Genomic DNA, 23,110 nt, shown 5'->3' on the forward strand with positions numbered 1-23,110 from the left:
GTTAAGTAAAATAATTTAGACAGGTGGTGTTTTATGTTTTATTTTATTTATTTAAATGTTTTTTTTTGGGGGGGGGGGGGGGGTTTCCTTTTGATTTCCCTCATATCTACCGTATTATGTTAATCCTATAAGCATGTATCCTGTCCACACTCCAGTCCAGTCGGTGGCGGTAATGCACCTATAAGCTGGTTTGCCAGCCGCCAATAAACACCAAAGAAGAAGAAGAAGAAGAAGATGAAGAAGAAGAAGAAGAATGGATGGCGGTAGTGCACCAATAAACTAGATGCAAACGGCCGTAGAAGAAGAATTGTAACGTGCTCACTGAACTGGCATTAAAGTTATAACAGGCTTCATTACGGGAAAACATTACCGCTCATCCCATGCGACGCTTAATTGTAGAAAATGTATGACGTTACTCTATTTTCATTTATACCTGCCAACTGCTAGCGATTAAACCCAACAAAATGTTCCTCCACAGCATCAGAAGGCGTCTCCAGCTTTTGGGCGAAAAGCTCCCTTGGTATCAGCGGAATATATCTAAGTACAATACTCGTGATGACCGGTGTGATCAAACCAACCTTCTGATGCAACTTTGCGCTGACCGTTATTACATTTCTCCTGAAGCTTTCCAGACTAGAAACTGTACATATGGGCCTTTAGGAACAGAACTTAAGAAAAACATTATTGAACAGTGGACTTCAGCAATACGTGCAAGAGCATATGTGTTTGGGATCACTACTTCAGTGCAAAGTAGAATGTGTGAGGAATCTGTTAGGCTTGTTAATGTAAGTGCTCTTCAAGAAATTCTCAACCAAGACAGTTTAACTAAAGAAGAAGCATGCCAAAATATTCAAACGCTTATGAAAGACTGTGTGTCTGTTCGGACGAGTCTCCTGCAGGGTGAGTTAGACCATTCTCCACTATTCATGCCTTTATAGTTACAGTACGCACTACGCATACCATGTGCAGTCGCACACTATTCATTGCGACGACATTGATCATCTTTTTTTTTTTGTCTCTTAAGGTGCTTTGCAACAGTATATTCAGGCGCTGGTGCTTGTGAATAGGACATTGCCCTTTGGATTGGCAGAGATAGGTCTGTGCCATCATTCTGATAGTCACCTCAGACATGCATCTTGTTGGTGAGTCTTTTGTTTTATCAGCTGTGTTTAATGAGTGAGTTTTATTATTATTATTATTATTATTTTTACTGGACCCAGTCTAAAGTCCAAGATGAAATGGTGTAAATTAGTAATGATCTAATTGCTTTAACTTTCATATGACTTAAAATTGAACTTTTTCATTAATCTCCATTAGCTCATTTGAGGTAACCGAGGCATCTTTAGTCTGGTTCTGTTCTCCTCGGACTTCTTCACAGTGGATGGACTACTGGGCTCATCAAAGACTACAGTGGTGGAGAAAGGTATGGAAGCAAATAAGGGTGAAATGGATTTTCAATTCCATGTGAACCGGAAGTTGCTGCCAACTTTATTTTTAGTATAGTGACGTATTTCCAACTGAAACAGAATATTGAATTGAGGGTGGGGATTTATTTTAGTGCTCCTCTTCTCCACCTCTCACTCATAGCAAAATAACAGTTGGAGATGTGTGGTTAAGGATATTTTGCCCAAGCTGACATCATCATAGAAGGAGTGCCATTCCATTTTTTTTTTCAGTGAACAAGTGAACATAAATAAGATTAAAATATGGAACAAAATTTAGATAACCATCTTAAAAAACTAAACAAATTAATCAGGACAATAGCAAATTGACTAAAATACGTCGCCCAACGCAACAAGCCGCCCACTAAATTCAGCCTGTGTAGAGTTGCTTTTAGATTTCGATATTGCAATGCAAACTGGTTTTTGACATCCTGATCAAATCAAAACCATTAACCACTTCAGTATTTATGGCCAACAAATGACTTTTTTCAGTGATTTGTCTTTGGTTCATTCAACTCACATTTAATTAACTTGATTATTTTTCAGATATTTTACTGTCTTCAAAGAAAGACAAGTATGTGTATTTTCAAGCAACATTAATAAAAAAAAACTGTAATAAAACAGTAATAAACTGTTATTCTGTAGCTGCATAATTTTGCAAGGTCATTATATCTACCCATTCATTATATCTAAATATGTTATTGCAAGTTGAATAATGGTGTATGTGTAATAACAGACAAATCATATTAAAAGGTTGTGATATCAGTTTAAGGCATTTAAAGTGATTTAAAGGGGTCATGAACTGCCTTTTTTATTGCTTTGTACTCTGAGGTCCCCTTATAATGTTATTAAGATTTTTACATTAAAATATACTCTAAACATAATTTAGAAGTAATAAGTTATGTTCTGTCCTGTTTTAACCCTCCTCATCAGAACGCTACATTTGATTAGGCATGGCAGATTGTAGACTCCCAGTAAACGCCCACTGCTATTATTGGCTAACACTTGTGTATGTTTGACAGCCTACATTCTTCATAGATTAACACTGCTGTGATTTAGGACAAAAACGCATACTCAGTACATATCAAACGATGTATATTAACAGACAAAGCAATAGTGAGCACATAATAAAAACAGGTACACTCTTTAAAATAGAGGTGCTTCACGATACTATAGAAGAACCTTTTTTTTGTCTAAATGGTTCCATAAAGAACATCTGAAGAACCTTTCTGTTTCACAAAAGGTTCTTTGTGGTGAAAGAAGGTTCTTCAGATGATAAAAAAGGTAAGGAAGAGATAGCTCTTTAAAGAACCTCTGACTGAATGATTCTTTGTAGAACCAAAAATGGTTATTCTATGGCATCACTGTGAAGAACCTTTTAAACCACCTTTATTTTTAAGGGTGTACTCACACACGTGTGTTGTGACATTACTGTTGGATCCAATATTGTCAGCACAGCATCGTCTTTAGGTTTCAATCTTTCTGAAGATCCTTCATCAAATTGTGGCTGGTTTATAAACAAATCCGTAGTAAAATGAAGTGAAAAAAGGGCCAAGTTTTTACTGACACAGTCTGGAACGTCATTAAAAATAAGTTTATCCACTTCTGTTGGGATCAGAAGGAAGGCAATGTGTTGTGGCAAAGTGACTTTGTTTTTCTCAAGCGGCAACCTTCCGGTCTCTCTCGAAACCAACATGGAAGTGACTTAAACTTTAATTCATCGACTGGCCGCTAGAGACTGGCTCCAAAAGGGAGTCAATCCCATAGACACCCCATGTTAAAATGCTCATAAAAAGTTCATATAAATGTACCTACTGCACCTTTAAGTACACTTTCCAACCTTGATTATGTGAATCCAGGATATATTGCATTTTTGTCTTTAAAACATTGCCATACTTGAAGTAATTTTCAAGGAGTTCTCCAAAAATTTAGCTTTAGAGAAAACTATACATGTAAATTTAGTATAGTGAGGCAAGAAAGAGGTGTTTGGGGAGGGCAAGGTTTACAAAAAAAAAAATGTTTAGGTATACAATTGTGCCTAATAAGAAAAATATAATTGTTAAATATTATCAAACTGCAAGAGGGGACCTTTTCCTGGCCTGCTTAACATTACCTGTCAGAATTCAGAACAGTCAAATTACCAAAGCACATTTGATGACATTGATGACTTTCTTATGTATGTGGTAATATAATTACATATAAGTTTAGTATGAACTGAGAATAATATTAATTAATCAAAATATGATGCAGACATATCAGCAATATTCACATGCACAAAAACTTGTTGACATGCCTAAAATAAAACAATACACTGACAAAATGTTTCACAAAATGCAAAACACTATTAACAGATAGTGTGTAAACCAAGCTTGAAATATTTTACGTTTATTATTAAATTATGTTTGCAATTGTAAATTGTCATCTGCAGCAGTATGCAACTTTAACAGCCAATAGAGCCTATTTCAATAAATAATAGTGTGTATTGCGCTATGTCATGTTGTGTAGTGCTAACAGTAGTATACTGCTGATGTATTCCACACTCTAGCATGGAGGACATCAGAAATAGAGAGCGGCAAATGGCCAATGCTTGCGCGCAGCTGATTGTGTGGACGTGGTGTCAGAAAGATGTGCCAAGCAGTGTTCCTTGAGTCACATTCTCAGCAGTTTATGATTGTAAGCTCAAATCTGATTGGCTAAAGAGCATGATGGACCCCCATGTAAAAAGAGCGTAAATTGGAAAGTACATACACACATAAATTCAAATAAATCAAAAACAAAATCACAAATTAAATGTTATCTGGCAAGAGGTCAGAAAAAACAAACATTCACTCATCTGAACATAGTAATTATATTACATTTGATCTACTCATACAGTAGTTCCTGTAATAAAAAAAATAAAAAAACCTTGTGGTACTCCATACTTGACATGTGATACTTCTTCATTTACAGCTACAAACTGATTATGGTCGGATAAGTACAAATTTAACCATGCCATTGCGATTCCAATTGTAATTTTCAAATCTATTCAAAGGAATGTTGTGGTTGATAATGTCAAATGCAGCACTAAGGTCCAGTAACACTAATAGAAAGATACAACCACAATCGAAACCACGTAATTTGTAACTCTAATGAGAGCAGTCCCTGTACTAAGATACAGTCTAAATCTAGATATAGAATATAGATTTTCAGTGGGCATGTCACTAAATTAGGAGAACCTGTTTAATGGTAAAAGTAAATAAAAAAATTAACTGACAACAATTCTAAAAACAGTCAGCAGTAGTTACCAGTTTGGATTTCATTCAAGGATATCATTAATTAGTAACCCTAATATCATAATCTAGAAATAAAAACCTACATGGACAGATTTTAGTGGGCAGTTATTTGTGATTTGCTTGGATCCTGTTTTTTTTTTTTTTTTTTTTTTTTTTTTTTTTTTTGATGGTTACTTCGTTCAGATTTTTAATCTCATCCTGAAACAGATGGTCTGTAGCTTTTGGGTTTATAAGTTATTAAATTTATCACAAGCTATTAAATTTATTATAGGCTACATTATTGCCGACTATCAATGCAGTCCTTTATGGTTTCTTTTGTAGACACATCCAGTAAAATTGGCTACAATGCCACAGACATCTTGCTTCTATGCGAGATGTGCATTATTATATATTGCCACTCTAATGACAATAGACAATTGCACTGACATTTTATGCATGTGACTGCACCTTTGCCAGGATTTTATTTGATAAAAATGAGATTCTCAGTGTACAGATTTGCAAGGTTGCAGAGTAAACTGTTGACAACTTTCTTTTTTATTTATGTTTTTAACATTTTTGTTATTTATGAAAAAATGTGTAATAGGATTCTAGAACAGCTGATGTATAAATCAGATACTTTCTTTCCTATGATATCATTGATGAATAAAAATCATACAGGGTGTCCACCAGGGTTGGGGCCATTCATGAATTGAATTGAGAATGAATGGTAAATTCCAATTCACTTCCTGGAATGGAATTGGAATTGGAATTGCATGCAGCTGACAGGAAATGGAATTGGAATTGAATTGGAATGCCAGGAAACAGAATTGAATTCAAATAAATTCCACTAAATTCCACTTGAGTTGCTAAATAAAATAATTTGACTTGATTTGCTTAATAGTTTATAATACATTAAATATTGTAAATCACATAAAACAACAAACATATAAAAGAAATACAAAGTACTTTATGTTTAGTATGTTAAGCATGATCATTTCACATGCCAAATTTCAGGAAATGATGATAATTCGATGCAATAAAAAGTGAATGAAATACATGAATGAACATGACTCATTTTTTTGTGAGTTGAGACATAATATATGTGGTAATCATATGTTGAATGTATAGTACATCCACAAACTTATCACCACTGTCATTCAATTATTAATTCATAATGTACAGTTATCATTTTTATTTACTTGCATTTGATCAACTCTATTTAATACATGGTATTTGTAAAGCATCATAAATAAAGTTCAAATGTATGTCTCTAAATGTAATCACAAATAAATGCTCAGAAACAGCAATAAACGGAATTCAGTGGAATTTCCCTGAATTGAATTCCACTTCCTGTAATTCCAATTCAATTCCAACTCTGTTTCCTGTAATTGTTGTTCAATTCCAATTCCATTTCCTTCTTTGAATTGGAATTGAGTTAATTCCTGAATTGACCCCAACCCTGGCGTCCACTTTACAATCATATGAAACATTTTTAAGGAACATGGGTGTAGTGCAAGGATGGATTTTCTTGAACGTCTGCTGCAGTTTGCTTTAGGTCCGTCTGACTTCAGCCTGTGCAATGTGGTGGATGAAGAACTGAAAGAAGGGACATCTCATGGTGTTAAAGTCCTCTATAAGTTCCCCTGGGGCTCAGAGACCCTGGAGACACTGTGGAGCCTGGGGGACACACTACTGCTGAAGACTCACCAAGGAAGTTGTACAAAACTACAGGTAAGTGCAAACTGTGTTAGTTTAAGGTATTTAAGATTCTGTGTATATAGATAGACATTGTATATATTATGCACAAGGATATCTCAGCCACAAAGTGAAAAACAGTACACTTAAGATACATTCTAGCAATCATTATTTGACCCATGTCAAACCATACATCAATGAAAAGCTTATTTATTCAGCTTTCAGATGCTGTATAAATCTCAATTTCAAAAAATTGACCCTTGAACTGGGTTTGTGGTCCAGGGTCACATTTCACAACCATCTGTTGAAGATCATTTTACTTTCAGTGCAGAGATGGAAGAAAGTATGTAGTTCCTCATGTCATCTCTGTCAGTGCAAATGTGGATCGAGGGATCCTGGCTTACCTATGTAACTCATTTCAACTGCTGAGGAAAACCGACAGTAAACAAAAGCTTCATCAGAGGATGGTAAGCCCATGTTTTCTTTCCATTTTTAGTATTAAATTGCCCCTATTATGCTATTTTAAATGTTTCTTATCTTGTTTTGGAGGTTTACATGTATCTAAGGTCAAAAGACACTTTCATTTTCTCATAATATTCATCACAAATCACCTTAATTTCTCAAACAGTCTAAATTGATTAATTCAAAACTTGAGTTTCTCCAAAACCTTCCTTTCTGTGAACCTACGCTACCTCTAATTGGTCAGATGGCACAGTCTCTTGTGATTGGTCTACCACTTACAGTGCAGGTTAGCAAGGAAACGGCCATTACGATATTTTAATTCAGTTCTGGAGGCTTCCTCGGCATTTGTAAACACCAAAATGATGGTGCCAGTGGTGTCAGTTTCACCATATCAATTCAAACACGAGTCCTCTGTATGAAACAGTTATGAAGCAGTTGATCAGTCTGAACCTTCATCGCAAGCACAACTTGAGCAGAGCATGTTGTGAGCCTTTGTAACATTAAGATGTTACAGCTGTAATTCCTCTACATCAGCATTAGCGAATGTATGTTCTATAATAGTATATTTCTTATATATTGACATAATGTTGACAACACAAACCACCTAGGGCGGGTCAAAGTAGACATTTTTCGCGAACAGCCAGTGAAAACCACAGGCTGGCATTATGCAGTTTTGATATGGATTTCCGTAGATAAATTATGGAAGTTACGGAATTGCTGAGGACTCGCATATGCAACAGTTACAAATCAACTCCTCCTTTTGGGAGACAATAACTTTATTTATTGAGCATTTTGAGCTTTAAAACTTTGATGAACTTTACATTCACAAACAGCTATATTACACACTGCATGAAAGGTAATATTCACAAGCATAATAGGAGCACTTTAATAACTGGAAAAATTATTGTTCAGATGTAATTTTTTATGAAAAAATGGCAGAGATGTAAGCTGACCAGGATTTTCTATACTTTGTTCAGGTTTTGAAGCTGCATCCCACCTTAACTCCAGTGAAAGTAGCCTTGGATATTGGACGAGGCTCTGGTTCTGAGCTTAGACAGGTACTAAGGAACAAACAAAATTATTATAATTACCGTTATAATTACCTTTCAAAAGTTAAGAGCCAGTATTCAATAAGTTGTTGTGTTTTTTAAGACATTGTTTGAAGCAAAGGTGTCATAATTGATCCAAAGTGACAAGTAAAGACTTTTACATTGTTACAAATAAAAGTCAAATAAACTGGATAGACCATTCCATACTCACATTCTCAAGTTTAAGGTAGCATTATTTTAATGCACATTACACAATGTAATGAAATTTTTACTCTATAGTACCATTTTTATTTCCTGCTGTAAAATATATATCTATAAAATAAAATATGCAGCATCTTCTGGTTAAAAAAAATTCCCTATCTCTTCCACTTGTCAAATCTTGATCATTACATTTGAATTTAAGTTTTAAGTCTAAGAAGCAAAAATGTCTAAAATCTGTCATCTGGGGTGTATTCTAGAAAGCAAGGCTAACTTACCATTTGCTAAACCATGAACTCTCGGTTGATTAACCCAAACCTTGCTTACTTGAGGTATGCTGGTTTCAAAAACACATCCGGGAATAAGTTCCTTCAACACAGAGTATGTTCCTGGTTAATACACAATCATTCTCAACAGAGCAAACTTACCCTTAAACATACCTGGATATGTCACATAAGCTGCTTTCTAGAATACCTCCCTGGGGATTTTGTAATACTAGTACAAAGAGAGGCTCTCTCTCTCTCTCTCTCTCTCTCTCTCTCTCAAAAAAAAAAAAAAGGCAAATTAAAAATGATCACGCAACCAACTTTATAATTTGTGGACCACTTGAAATGGACTACCCCTAAGACAAATGTCTCTCTTAAGGTTTGTGAGGGTTTGTTCCAAGAGTTTCTTGAAGCTGGAATTTCCACATGGCCTGGATACTTGGACACATCTTTATCTCTGGAGAATTTACACACAAGGTAACAGACTCTATCAATATTCAATAGATTTTTGACTTAATTTTTTAAGATGAAATTTTTTTATGCTGCAGGTATGATGAGATGGGTGTCCTCTTCACAGTGATGGTCAGTGAGAGCACACTAAAAAGTGGTCTTCTGCTGGTCCGTAACAGAGACACCACCATCAGAGAGACTATGCACATCTCAGAAATCAAATGCTTTCTGCTCAAATACATATCTGCCTCAGAGAACTTTTGACTTTTATCATCTGAATCTAAACAGAAAATGTCCTAAAAATTCTGCTAAAAACTACTGGTTGATATGCCAACTGTGTTGGAAGTGATGTAACCGTTACAAAATTGTTAATCTGCTCTGCTCACGTAAAATTATATTAGTGAATGCCATATATATATTAATATCAACTGTATTTCAAACGTTTGGGAAAGTTTAAAAAATATATATTTTTTATGTTTTCAAGTGCTTGAATTTTGAATGTTCTTGAAAACATTTTTCTTTATACATACACAAAAGTGAGTACACCCTTCACATTTTCAGCAACCATTTTAGTGTATCTTCTCAAGGGACAATACTATATAAATGAAACTTTTATGTATTTTAGAGTAATCAGTGTGCAGCTTGTATAGCAGTCTAGATTTATTGTCCCCTGAAAATTACTCAAAATATAGCCATTATTGTCAAAATAGCTGGCAAGAAAAGTGAGTACACCCTAAGTTAACCTTGTCCAAAATGTCAATATATTGTGTTAGCACCTTTGTTATCTGCACACTGGGATCCTCTTCCACTCCTCATGATGCTGCTGGACATTAGACACATGGTGCTTCTCCACCTTATGCTTGAGGATGCCCCACAGGTGCTTTATGGGGTTCAGGTCTGGAGACATGGTTGGCCACCCCATCACCTTCTTTAGCAAGGCAGTTGTCATCTTGGTGGTGTGTGTGGGATCATTATCATGTTGGAAAACTGCAGTTAAGCCTAGTTTCTGGAGGGAAGGCATCATATTCTGCTTTAGAATGTACAGTACGGGGACTTCCGGTTGACATGTCTGGGGAGTAGCTGCGTTTCGCCCGCGCTCCCACAGTTTTCTTTATAAAACTTATTTTTTGTGGCCCATCAGCTATTTACTAAACTAGTATATTAGTCGGTCTACTACTGGGAAACGTTCTGGGTGATAATGGCTTCGAAATCTAAATACAACACCAGGAAAGACGAAGTTAAAAAAGACGAAGCACAGGCTAGCGGGAGCTTAGCCGACATTGCTACTTTGACGACGCTACTAGAAGAACACAGAGCGGCACTATCTTCCGAATTCAAATCGGCGTTTTCCACCTTGGAAGCGAAGCTGGACACACTACACACAACTGTGAACGACCACGAACAGCGACTTCTCTCACTTGAAGCAAATGCAGACGCCAGCGGTGTGAGTGTCGGAACACTGGAGTCGAAGTACACAACTTTAGCTGACCAGCACGCTAAAATCAAAGCCAAAGTTTTGGATTTAGAAGGAAGGAGCCGGAGAAACAACATACGAATCTTTGGCCTGCCTGAGACGATTGAAGGTCCTCAACCATCCACTTTCTTTGCAGAGTTCTTAGTGGAAGTTTTCGGCGTGAGCCTCTTTGCCTCTCCTCCAGAGCTGGATCGTGCTCATCGCGCACTTACAGCGAAACCGAAACCGGGGGAGAGACCTAGATCTGTGATTATTCGCTTTCACAAGTTCCAGACCAAGGATTTGGTTATCCGCGAAGCCCGCAAGCTAAGAGGAAAGCTTCAATATCGTGGTACTCAAATATTCATCAATGAGGACTATAGTCCCGAAGTTCTGGAAATGCGCGCCGAATATCGAGCTGTGATGAAGGAACTATACACGCTGGGTCTGAGACCATCTCTACACTACCCATCCAAGCTTTTCATCACTACATCGGACGGTAAGAAGAAGCAGTTGTCGTCAGTTCAGGAGGCCAATGAGTTTCTTAAAGCCCATCGGCGGGAGATGACAGAAGCTATGTGAACAGTACTTATTCTTACTACTCGAGTATTCACTAACCTGATGCTGTGTTTTGGATCTGACGTATTAATCTGACATACAGTACTCTGGACACTTCAGATAATAGCAAATTATGCTATATGAGGTTGGTGAACTATTATCGTTTAATTTATACAAATGTTTCAAGGCGCGTATTTCTGTTCATATGTCTCATTTGTTTACGCCTGTACTTTTATAAGCTAAGGGATGTCTGTGAAACGTCTCACTTGGCACTGATTTTTTTTCCCCTCACCCATCTTACCTCTGGGTGATCTTAAGACTGACAAGATTGTGACTATATATACTTTCTAGAAGTGTTGTGTAGACCGATACATTTTATATGTGATGTTGCTTTTGTTACTGATCGTTTGTTCTTGAGCAGTTGTTGCTCTTCATTTATGGGCTAAACTACATAGTTTTGTGGAGCTGGGGTCCTTTCTGCAATCTCATTAAGGGGTTGATGTGTAGCAGGTTCTCTGCTTGGTTTTGTATTGATAAGTTAGGAATGGGTTCTAGGATTTGGATATGGGCCTTTGTTCCTTTTTCTTTGTTTATGTTTTTTTTCAACCTTGACTTTTTGTTTTTTATCTTCTTTTTGAAGTATATCTTTTCTCTTTTATCTTTTTGTACTTTGCTCAGATATAAAACTGTCTCATGGCAGATAGATAATGGCTAAGACTAAAGAGAGTTCCAGCACCCGTTTTATATCATGGAATGTTAAAGGGGTGAATAACAATGTCAAAATGAGCCGTGTTTTGTCTCATCTTCAACACCTTAGGGGTGATGTTTTTTTTCTCCAAGAGACCCATCTTAAGACAAGTGATATCCAACGGCTTAAAAGAGCATGGGTGGGCCATTTGTATCACTCAAAGTTTAGTGCACGAGCAAGAGGTGCCGCTATTCTTATTCACAGAAGTGTCCCTTTTGAGTTGGAAGATGTTTTATCTGATGCCAATGGGCGCTATGTCATAATTACTGGCAAACTTAGAGATGTGTCTGTCATTATGGCAAGTATTTATGCTCCTAATTGGGATGATGATAGATTTATATCAAATTTTTTTTCATCCATTCCTGATATTGAGAATAGACATATTATTTTAGGGGGTGACTTTAACTTTGTTCAGGACACTGTTTTAGATAGATCCTCAAGTAAACCATGTTCATTAACAAATTCTGCCAAAACTCTAAATACCTTTGCGCAACGATTGGGGCTATCTGATCCTTGGAAATCAAAATTTTCCACTAATAAGGCCTACTCATTTTTCTCCAGTGTTCATCATTCGTATTCGCGAATAGATTTTTTCTTAGTAGACAACAGACTTCTCTCAAACCTATCGAGCTGTGAATATCACAGCTTTGTTATTTCAGATCACGCTCCCACTTCTGTTGATATAAATTTTTCCCAGTTCGCATCTTATTCTAAGCAGTGGCGCTTCCCCTCTCTGTCTTTGGCTAGAGAGGAATTTAAACAATTTTTGACGGAACAAATTGCCCTGTTTTTTGAAGTTAATGATATGCCAGGTATTAGTAGAGGGACCCTTTGGGAAACGTTCAAAGCATACTTAAGAGGCATGATCATTTCTTATATTTCTAGTACGAATAAAGCAAATAGGCTGAAATTAGATGCAATATTGAAGGATCTACAAAACTTAGATCACCAGTATGCTGCTGATCCAAATAAAGATCTGTATAAAGAGCGTCTTCGTCTACAAACTGAATTTGATCTTCTGACCACAAATAATGCAGAAGTGCAGCTGCTTAAATCTAGGCAACGATTTTTTGAAATGGGCGATAAGGCAGGTAAATTATTAGCTCATCAAGCTAGAGTATCAGCAACATCAAGGCTGATTACAGGAATAAGATCACCACAAGGAGATGTTTTCCATGATGCAAATAAAATTAATAGCATTTTCTCAGAGTTTTATTCAGATCTTTACACTTCTGAACTTACTTCAGATATTGAATGTGGGGAGTGGCCCTTGGATAGGATCACATTTCCCAAGATTGACAATACTATAGCCAGGACCCTTGGTGATCCAATATCAATCTCTGAGGTGGTGGAAGCAATCAAACTTCTACAAAGTGGCAAGTCACCAGGCCCTGACGGGTTCACCACTGAGTTCTATAAAGTGTTCTCTACATCAGTAGCACCTGCGCTACAGAACATGTTTAATGAGGCTTTTTCCAAGGGCTACTTACCTCCCACCTTATCATTAGCATCAATTACTTTGATTGCCAAGAAAGACAAAGATCCCCTTTTGTGTAACAGCTATAGGCCCATTTCGCTATTGAACGTGGATTACAAAATTTTAACTAAGATTTTGTCCTTGCGGTTACAACAAGTGTTACCCCAAATAATTTTGGATGATCAAACAGGTTTTATGAATGGAAGACATTCTTTCTTTAATACAAGGAAACTTATCAATATTCTCAATATGCCCAATTCAGATGTGCCGGAAGTGATTTTGTCTCTTGATGCGGAGAAGGCGTTCGATAGAGTGGAATGGGCATATCTATTTCGTGTAATGGAAAGTTTTGGTTTTGATGATGGATTTATTTCCTGGGTCAAATTGTTGTACGTCTCTCCGCAGGCATCTGTGTTAACTAATGGTGTGCTTTCAACTCCTTTTTTGCTTCAGAGGGGCACTAGGCAGGGCTGCCCCTTGTCGCCTTTACTTTTTGCCATTGCTATTGAGCCCTTAGCTATCTGGCTTCGTGAGGATATAAATTTTAAAGGTATCAAACGGCTAGATAGAGAGTATAAATTATCCCTATATGCTGATGATCTTTTACTTTTTGTTTCCGACCCAGTGGTTGCTGTTCCTATTATTTTGAGCATTCTAAATCATTTTGGTAACATTTCAGGATATAAAATTAACTTTCATAAGAGTGAGTTGTTCCCTGTAAATTCGTTGGCAAATAATCTTACACATTCAGTCTTTCCTTTTAGATGGGCAGTTGATGGATTTAAGTATTTGGGTATTTTTGTGACTAAATCCTTAACTGGAATGTATGTCACTAATTTTGTCCCTTTACTTAAAAATTGTGAATCTGACATGGAGCGCTGGGCTAAACTCCCTTTTTCTCTTGCTGGGCGTATAAGCCTAATTAAGATGACTGTTCTTCCCAAGTTTTTGTACTTATTTCAACATATTCCAATTTACCTTAAGAAAAAGTTTTTTATGGATTTGGACAAATGCATCACTTCTTTTTTATGGGGAAACAGACCAGCTCGAATTAAGAAAACTATTTTGCAGCTCCCTAAAAATAGAGGGGGTCTTGCACTCCCAAATTTTTTACACTATTATTGGGCTTGCAACATCCAAAAGATTTTATATTGGAGGAACAATATAAATTCTGAACTCCCTTGTTGGGTTTACCTAGAACAGTCCTCAGCTCGTCTCTCTCTGAACTCTGTTATATCCTCTCAATTACCTTTACCTGCAAAGTTAAGTTCAAATTTAGTAGTATCCCATTCAGTTAAGATATGGACTCAATTTAGGAAACACACTGGTTTGCATAGGTCTTCCATTCTTTCACCGATATTTAAGAACCACTGTTTTGCACCATCCAACATGGATGTAGCATTCCGAATATGGTTTGATAAGGGCATAAAAACCATTGATGATCTCTATGAGAGTGGTATTTTCTCATCCTTTAATAACCTTTCTAAGAGATTCGACCTACCTAATTCCCACTTATTTCGTTTCTTTCAAGTTAGGCACTTTGTGCAAAAACTATTCCCTCATTTTCCAAATCGTCCCCCTGAATCTCCATTGGATGACCTCCTAAAGCTCGAACCACAATCAAAACATTGTATTTCTGTCATTTATAATCTGATTTACAATATTAATCCAGGCTCTGCAAATCAGGCCAGAGGTGCTTGGGAAGAGAATTTAGGATTTGAGTTATCTGATGAACACTGGGAGCGTATTCTTGAGCTCACGCATACCTCATCTATATGTGCAAGACATGGGCTTATACAATGCAAGATTCTACATAGGGTTTACTATACTAATGCTAGACTTGCTAAAATATACCCCTCTGTCAGCGATGCATGTAATAGGTGCAAGCAATCACCAGCGGATCTCATCCACATGTTGTGGGAATGCCCTAAATTATTTGATTATTGGACTAAAATATTTAAAACTTTGAAAGATGCCTTCAACATAGATCTCGATACAAATCCACTTTTGGCCATTTTTGGGTTGACAGTAGATGTTAACCTTTCAGTAATGGTCCAAAGGGCTTTAGCTTTTACTACTTTACTAGCAAGACGTCTCATCCTTTTAAAGTGGAAACACGTCTCTCCCCCCTCTTTTGATACGTGGCTAAAAGAAGTGTTTACTTGCATTAAATTAGAAAAAATTAGACTCTCACTTGCTGGTTCTTTAAAGACCTTTGACAAGGTGTGGCGCCCCTTTTTAGATTATCTGCTGGCTAACTCTCTTGGTACTTAAACTGAGCAGTAACATATAAATACACATTTTTCTACTCATGTGATTAATTTTTTTTTTTTTTTTTTTTTACATTATTTATTTCAATTCCTTTTTTTTTTTTTTTTCTTTTTTTTATTAACTTTAATATTTTACTTTTGCCTCTTTTTTTTATGTATTTCTTTTCTCAATGGGAAGTTATAGGATGTTACGGGAGGGAAGTGTTTTTGGGGTAGTATTAATAATAACATGGAAGGATAATTGTAAGATAAATGTTGCAATTTGTTGCGTTGATATTCCATGCAGAAAATCTAATAAAGAAATTTGAAATAGAATGTACAGTACATAATGGATTCCATATTTTCTTCAATGAACTGCAGCTCCCCAGTACCAGCAGCACTCATGCAGCCCCAGACCATGATGCTACCACCACTAGGGATGCTCCAATTCGCCTTTTTTGCCTCCAATACAATACCTAGGGTTTGATTTTGGCCGATTACAGATACCGATCCAATAAATAAATGTAGAATTAATATATCGCTGTGTTTGGAACTAATAATAATCATTATTTTACACTGTTTCAATGACTGTTTCATTATAAGGAAAAATAAAATAATAAATCAGAAAAAATATATGTATATTCTAGGGGTGTGATGAGACACTATTTCACGAGATGAGATGAGACAAGACTGGGTTCACGAGAACGAGACGAGATTTTTAAACTTTTTTAAAGAAATCCTCATTGATGAAAATATATAGGGAAAAATTGTATTTTTATTCAACTGAAAAACAAAATGCATGTGCATTTTGATATGAATGTGTACTTTATGAAATTAAACTTCTATTTTAATGAATTATATGCTGTAATAAACATGTAAACTAAAGCTGCATGATTCTGGATACATTAAAAATCAAAATTTTTTAAATTGTAAATAATACAATCTCCAATAAATTGGAGATCATGATTCTCTCATGATTCTGAAGAAAAAAAGACTAAAAATCTAAACAAAATAAGTAATTTACTAGTGGTTCTGACAAAATATTCATTGCTTAAGTCTTGTAAAAAATATATTCAAACAAAAAAATGAAGGAGTCAGTGTCTCAATTAATAAAGTGTCAATATTGCAATCTCCTGAATAAATGATTCAATTATAAATACTTTTATAAACATGCAGTTGTCGCCACCTCCTGGCGGAAGAGGGTAAGCGTTACAATACATACACCTGTTAACCCGCACCGTGTTTACGTGTCTCTACGTTTTTAATTAGGGGCCAAGCACCGAAGGTGCGTAGGCACCTATTGTTTTCGTTCTGTTTCTTATTATTATTCTTCTTCCGCCGCAAGTCTATGGCAGCCCATAGAACTGCTTGCGGGAAAGTTGTATAATTTGGCACACTGATAGAGGGCAGTCTCAACATTAACTATAGTAAGTTTAGAGTCTCTATCTCAAACTCTCTAGCGCCACCACTTGTCCAAACTTTCACTTTCTTTTTGCTAATAACTTTTGAACCGTAAGCCATAAAATCAAAATTCTCTGAATCCTTGGGTCATGCCGAGTCGAATGAACACCAAATTTCAAAAATCGTAAGGATTAGTTTTTTTTCTATAATTAATTGTTTGTAAAACCTACTTTATCGAACTCGTTCTAGACGGTTTGTCTGATTTTCACCAAAAATGGCTCAGATCATCTTCAGACCATGCAGGCAAAAAGTTATGGAATTCAAGTTGATTGGACAAACCGTTCTCGAATAACGCGCTAATTGATTGTACGAAAAGCGTCCAAAAATGGAAGTGAGGCCATATCTCCGTAACGCTTTGGAATATTGAGACCAAACTTGGTGTGTGTTATGACAAGCATGCCCTGAGGCTACATTCGGTGTTTCATCACAGTGCCACCTAGTGGTCAGGAGATATGAAAATTGGCTATTTTTGCTTATAACTTCTTAGTGATTTGGCCAAAAATCTCGAAACTCGTCCCGTTAGATTCGGAGGAGCATGCCGAGTTGAACCATATCCAAGTTTCCCATGTCAGCCATTTTGGGTGTCGGCCATTTTGAATTTAGCTTAAAAATGCTGTATCTTGAGAACGGATTACCGTATCGTTTCGACAATAATTACAAAAATGTTCGGCACCATGCCCTGAATGTACATAAAAATTTTGGGGCCAGCGCCACCTTGTGGTCAAAAGTTATAACGAAATTTTGAAAAATGCTAATAACTTCTGTAAAAAATGGCTTATTGTAATAAAAGTGATCTCAAAATATTCCTTGGGTCAGGCCAAGAACATTGATACCAATTATGCCAAAATTGGCCTAACTTCCTGTTCGCCATTTTAATGAATGTAGAAAACCTACTTTTGCGAACTCCTCCTAGACCGTTAGTCAGATTTTCACCAAATTTGACTCGGATCATCTTCAGACCATGCTGACAAATAGTTATGGATTTTGTGTCGATATTCGAAACCGTTTTCATTTCACGCATCAACGAATTTGCTGGAAAGATGCCAATGCACATCGGAAGCTGTATCTCTGCAAAGCTTTGAGATATTTGCACCAAATTTGGTATGAGGCATTACCACCTCACACTGATTACATCATATTAATTTGGTAACAGCGCCACCTATTGGTCAAGAGTAATGAAGCATTCATTAACCATTAGTTTTAAAATGACCAAAAATGCTAATAACTGTAGATAGCATTAGCCTATTGTAATGAAACTGGTCTCAAAATATTCCTTGGGTCATGCCGACAACATAGATACCAATTATGCCACAGTTGGCCAAACTTCCTGTCCGCCATTTTTATTTATGTTGAAAACCTACTTTTTCGAACTAGTCCTAGACCGTTCGTCCGATTTTCACCAAAATCGAGTCAGATCATCTTCAGACTGTGCTGACAAAAAGTTATGGATTTCATGTTGATAGATGAAACCGTTTTTGTACAGTGCCTCTATAAATTTTAGGCTTGATGTGAAAATGACTCAGGCTTTATCTTTGGAAAACTTTGACATAACGACACCAAACTTTGTGTGTACGTTTGTCACCTCACACTAAACACACCACATCGATCTGATAACAGCGCAACCTGTTGGTCAAACGTAATAAGCTATTAAATCATATCAGTAGGCGTTCTACATCATTTTTCTGTCGTTTTGACTAAAATCATCTTAAAATTGTTTTCTTTTACTTATTGTTGCAGTTGGTCTGCTATTCTTGCCATCCTTAGCTCCTCATTTTCCGCTTTGAGTGCTTGGCCCCGTAATTGCTGCTTGCAGCTATATTTACCTTTGTTTTAGAAAAATATTCAATCAACTATCAAAAACTATATATCAATTGAAAGCTAAACCACTCAAGATTCATGTTCTGAGCTTGTTTTCGAAATCAAAACACCAGAGAGGAAAGGGTTAACATAAATGCTGAAGGATCACTGCCATGTAAACCATGGTGTAGTCTACGTGATACGCAGGTATATGCCGTATACCCACTAGAAAAGGTCAAGGATTTGCGTATATCCACTTTAAAAAAGCGCTAGGATACGTAACATGATGTTGTGACAATTTTCACACTTCCATTCATAAATTAACCACGTCTGTCTTGCAAGGCGTATTGTTTGACTTGAAGCGGCGATGTGTAGACCAATCGGCTGCTTCTATTTGAAGATTAATGACATATGAACTATTAAGGTTTCCGTAGCCTGCTGTGACCTGGATCTGACGTCACCTATCAAGCTTGGTGGTCATTCTCAGCGCGAGTTTGAAATCAAGTTAAGCAAACCACCAGTAAATGAGATATGAATTATGAAACGAAAACAGATTCGAATTACACTCTTTCAGTGTTTTCACAAGCCTGTCTGTCTCAATATACTCTAAAACACGGCCTACATTCACATAAAATGCTAACTCAGCGGCAGAGTTCCACTCACGCAAAGATGTAATTGCCACTGGGGACACGCTTTTCAAAATCCCGTTGGTGTCCTCCCACTTTCGAATGGTTTTGTTAAAATAATCTCTTGTATTGTAGAATGCACGCTCAGCGCCACAGAGAGTTTCGCGCAATCGTTAAAACGAAACCAAAAGTAAAACGTGCACACGCATTCAAAAGCAATTTTAATACCCCACGTTTAGAGAGCGACTCCCCAATGTGTGCAAATTAGGCTACATAACATATCTAGGCTGTTATTAGTATGTGGGCTATTATAGGTTGTGTAATGTCTATAGCTCTAGATCAGGCTTGAAAAATTCGATCTCTATTTGTGCTTTGAATATTGAAGATGGTTTAAAAATGCAGTGGTTGTCTCTTGCTTTTTTGAAAAAAAAAAAGGTTTTCAAAATCAGCCAATTTGCTATAAAGCATCAGCTATAAGAATCGGCCATGAAGAATCAAGATTGGCACATTACTAAAAAGAAATTGGGTGCTCCTAAATTTTTTTGGTGCTCCTATTGAAGTTGGGAGCACCAGTGCTACCAAGTAAAAAAGTTAATTTCGAGCCCTGAATTTATTGTTAATAATAGTTCCAACTTGCACCCCTAAATGTGCATTGAAAATTGACAGCTCATAAAACTTGCTAAAAATAAATCAAAATGTTGATAACACATAAGCAGTGTTTCAGAAATGCATCCTGTATGCATTAATGAGTGTGGTGGCGTTTGGGGTGTTGCTCTGGGATGGGTAAATATGAGGCTGGGACAGGGCCGGATTTAGCCAGCCCCATTAGGGGGTGCATGTAGAATATTGGGGGGGCAAGTGTGGGTGAGCTTCTCTAATTATCTATGCAAAGAAAACTATACTAACTATGCTTTCATCATATCAGTCCACCTATCCATATCTCTATCTTCTCCTTTGATCCATTTGATTTGTCTTATAGGTTTTATGTTTGATGCCCTTCCCTCTGCATTTACCCGGGCTTGGGACCGGCACAAATAGGACACTGGCTTGTGCCCTTTTGAGGCTGCATTTATGTTTTTTTTTTTTTTTTTTTACTTTTTTTAATCTATCTATCTATCTATCTATCTATCTATCTATCTATCTATCTATCTATCTTTTCATTTTTTTGTCTTTTTATTTTATTCATATATTTTTTTATTTCTTTTTTTGTGTATTTTTTTTTACAAAAAATTTTTTTTAAAGCATCAGTCGTCTGCTTTTCTGTGCAAAAAGACTAACAAATGCATGCATATCTAGGCCTGTGGTTATGCCCTTCTCCTGAGCCAGAATAACTACATTTCTTTTTCTTTCATGTAGCAATAGTGCGGCGGAAGGGAGTAAGAACACGAGACAAAGTGGAGAAAGAGCTTTAGCATGATGCAGATGATATTCCAATCACAAGGGAGGTCACATACATGCGATGGAGCTGAGGAAATGCATTCTTATACCCGTGTAGATATTTGCAAACGGTAGAGAGGTCTTCATACTCTACATTGCCATCATCATCAGTCTTTTTAAATTCTTTTCCAGTCTTTTTACATTTCAGTTTTCACAGACACTAGTCCATATCGCGATTTGAATTAAGTGACAGACCAACTTTTGATTTATTAATCCAAAAATCGACGAATTCTGTGGTATTCCGCGCTATAGTAAAGTCGGTTTTTATGAATGGAGTGCGCGATCCCGTCCGTGTTTTCGCAGAGGAGACATTGTAAACGCGCGATCATGTAGAGACAGAAATAACATACCTTCGTGTAAATAGGATAAATAACATAAGGCAATTTAGTTTGTTTGTTTTATGAAATTCGGAATTTTGCATGCCTTTACGTTTGGGGGGGCAGTCACAGCATTTAGGGGGGCATTGCCCCACCTTGCCCATGCCTATGTCCGGGCCTGGGCTGGGAGGGAAAAATCACAGTATACTCACTACAAAAAACTAGACTACACCACTGATGTAAACCGTAAAAGTGAACGGCAGTTCTTCCGTTTCATTGCCTATAGTTCCGATCAGCTCCGACTAATCTAAGAAACAACAGCACACATTTCAAGGTAAGGGTTCACTGTTCAAAATGCATCCCAGTTTTTAATCCAAAACAAAGAGTAAATGGGGTAAAAACCGAAAGTTCCTCCTTTGTTTACATGAGCGATTCGAGTTATAGTTATCGATAACGTCCATTTTCAAAGAAATATCGATTCTAATTCGTATTCCAGCGTTGAAATGCCATACATTTCCCATAGAATAGACTCTTCCGAGTAAAATGAGTCCTCCCCCCTTCTCTCTCAGTCAACAGTGTTGCCAGATCAGGTTGAGGATTTCCAGCCCAAAAGCTCACCAAATCCCGCCCACTTCAACAAAAACCAGCCCAAATTTTAACTGCCAAAATAATGAGAATTTTATTGCCTTGTCAAGGTTGATAAGGACCATTTTTATCTCTTTAAAAAAAGAATAATGACAAAATAAAATAAATATAAATCAATTTCACAGGAATATGGGTCAAAACAGTCCGAAAATATGTGTAAAATGTTCAGAAATCTTTTCAAAGTGGAAATTAACCGATGACTTTAACCCTTGGAAAAACGCATGCATCATTTTCAATGTCCACAGTAAAAAATATGCTAGTTTCTGTGCAAAAAGTGCACAATAAAGTGATGAGAAACAAATTTAATGTAAAACCCCGTCACTCACAAGTCATCACGTCTCACTAACGTAAAATACGTAAATTGATGGTCTCTGTTAAACTAAACCAGTAAGGGTTACGTTAAGCAAAAATGAGTTGATGACTGCACTACACATTATATTACTGTGATACTTTGAGCTCGAACGTACTAAAATAACATGACTAATGATAAAAGTGAAGAAAAAAACAGCTGATTGGGCGTCTTTTAATTTTTTAAAGCAGCCCAAATTTTGTCTACCCGCCCAATGCATTATTCTCCGGTCCAAGCTCAAAAGAAGCCCGATTGGGTGGAAACCCGCCCAAACTGACAACACTGTCAGTCAATCAGAGCCCAGTCCATGACGCAAAGTCTCCGGAGAGGTACTGACTGGCTCACCGGGGTGTCACTCACGCGGTCATGAGTTTGGCTGTTTCAAGCAAGCCAATGCATAGCCAGCAAAGTTTTGATGCATGGAAGTTTTAGCCAACCACGAGGACGTTTACAACGAGTGAAAGTTTGCGTAAGTAGGATTCAGGAATACCCAAGCGCAAAGTTAGGTTGCATTCGTGCGCTTTAGTCTATACGCACGCCGCGTACATATATACGGCGTCTCTGCGCTACATTGAGTGCTTGTCAGCGAACGGATTTTCTGCAAAAGCTTACATCTGAGTCTCTCCATCATAGAACGTCGACTTTAGAAGAGTTTTGTGGCGTTTTTAGTGCTATTGTGTGTAGTTTTTAGAATTCGTGGCGAAGAACAGCAGAAAGACGCACTGAGATGCACCCTAGCCATGGATAGCATTAGCACGTAAGTGTCAACACCGTTCTCCGAATGTTTATATGTTATGTATTATGATGTGCCTAATATGTTTTGCTTCATGTGCTGTTCTAGATTGTAAACATGACAACGGGGAGGAAGTGAGAGGACTACATGAGGTATGTATGTGTTTGTGGTATAACGATCATACCCGCGCCCTAAAGAGAAAAGCACGAAAAATGGAACGCAGCTGGAGGAAAACAAAACTAGAGGTTTTTCGTACTGCTTGGCGTGAATGTAATTTATCTTATAGGAAAGCATTAAAAACTGCCAGATCGGATTACTTTTCATCTCTCTTAGAAGAAAACAAACATAACCCTAGGTATTTGTTCAATACTGTGGTTAAATTAACTAAAAATATTGCAGCAACAGGTTTAGACATTTCCCAAAAGCACAGCAGTAATGACTTTATGA

At 36.9% G+C, this 23,110-nt stretch overlaps 1 protein-coding gene across 1 annotated transcript; it reads left to right on the top strand.

The window, feature by feature from the left end:
* Window positions 1-236: 236 nt before the first annotated feature.
* polg2 (polymerase (DNA directed), gamma 2, accessory subunit) lies at window positions 237-11,610 on the top strand. Its single transcript, XM_073852070.1, has 8 exons — window positions 237-900; window positions 1,025-1,142; window positions 1,318-1,423; window positions 6,239-6,424; window positions 6,715-6,855; window positions 7,828-7,908; window positions 8,743-8,840; window positions 8,912-11,610. Exons 1-8 carry the CDS (start codon window positions 465-467, stop codon window positions 9,075-9,077), a joined length of 1,332 nt encoding a protein of 443 aa, XP_073708171.1. The 5' UTR covers window positions 237-464; the 3' UTR covers window positions 9,078-11,610.
* Window positions 11,611-23,110: the final 11,500 nt, after the last annotated feature.

Source organism: Garra rufa, chromosome 12 (assembly GCF_049309525.1).
Source record: "Garra rufa chromosome 12, GarRuf1.0, whole genome shotgun sequence".
Taxonomy (NCBI): Eukaryota; Metazoa; Chordata; class Actinopteri; order Cypriniformes; family Cyprinidae; genus Garra; species Garra rufa.

Bases quoted from the DNA above. Each gene is read 5' to 3' on its own strand.
- polg2 (XM_073852070.1), top strand. From the start codon at position 465: ATGTTCCTCCACAGCATCAGAAGGCGTCTCCAGCTTTTGGGCGAAAAG. The intron at 6,856-7,827 runs GTAAGCCCATGT...TACTTTGTTCAG, and splicing joins AAAAGCTTCATCAGAGGATG to GTTTTGAAGCTGCATCCCAC. The intron at 7,909-8,742 runs GTACTAAGGAAC...GTCTCTCTTAAG, and splicing joins CTGGTTCTGAGCTTAGACAG to GTTTGTGAGGGTTTGTTCCA.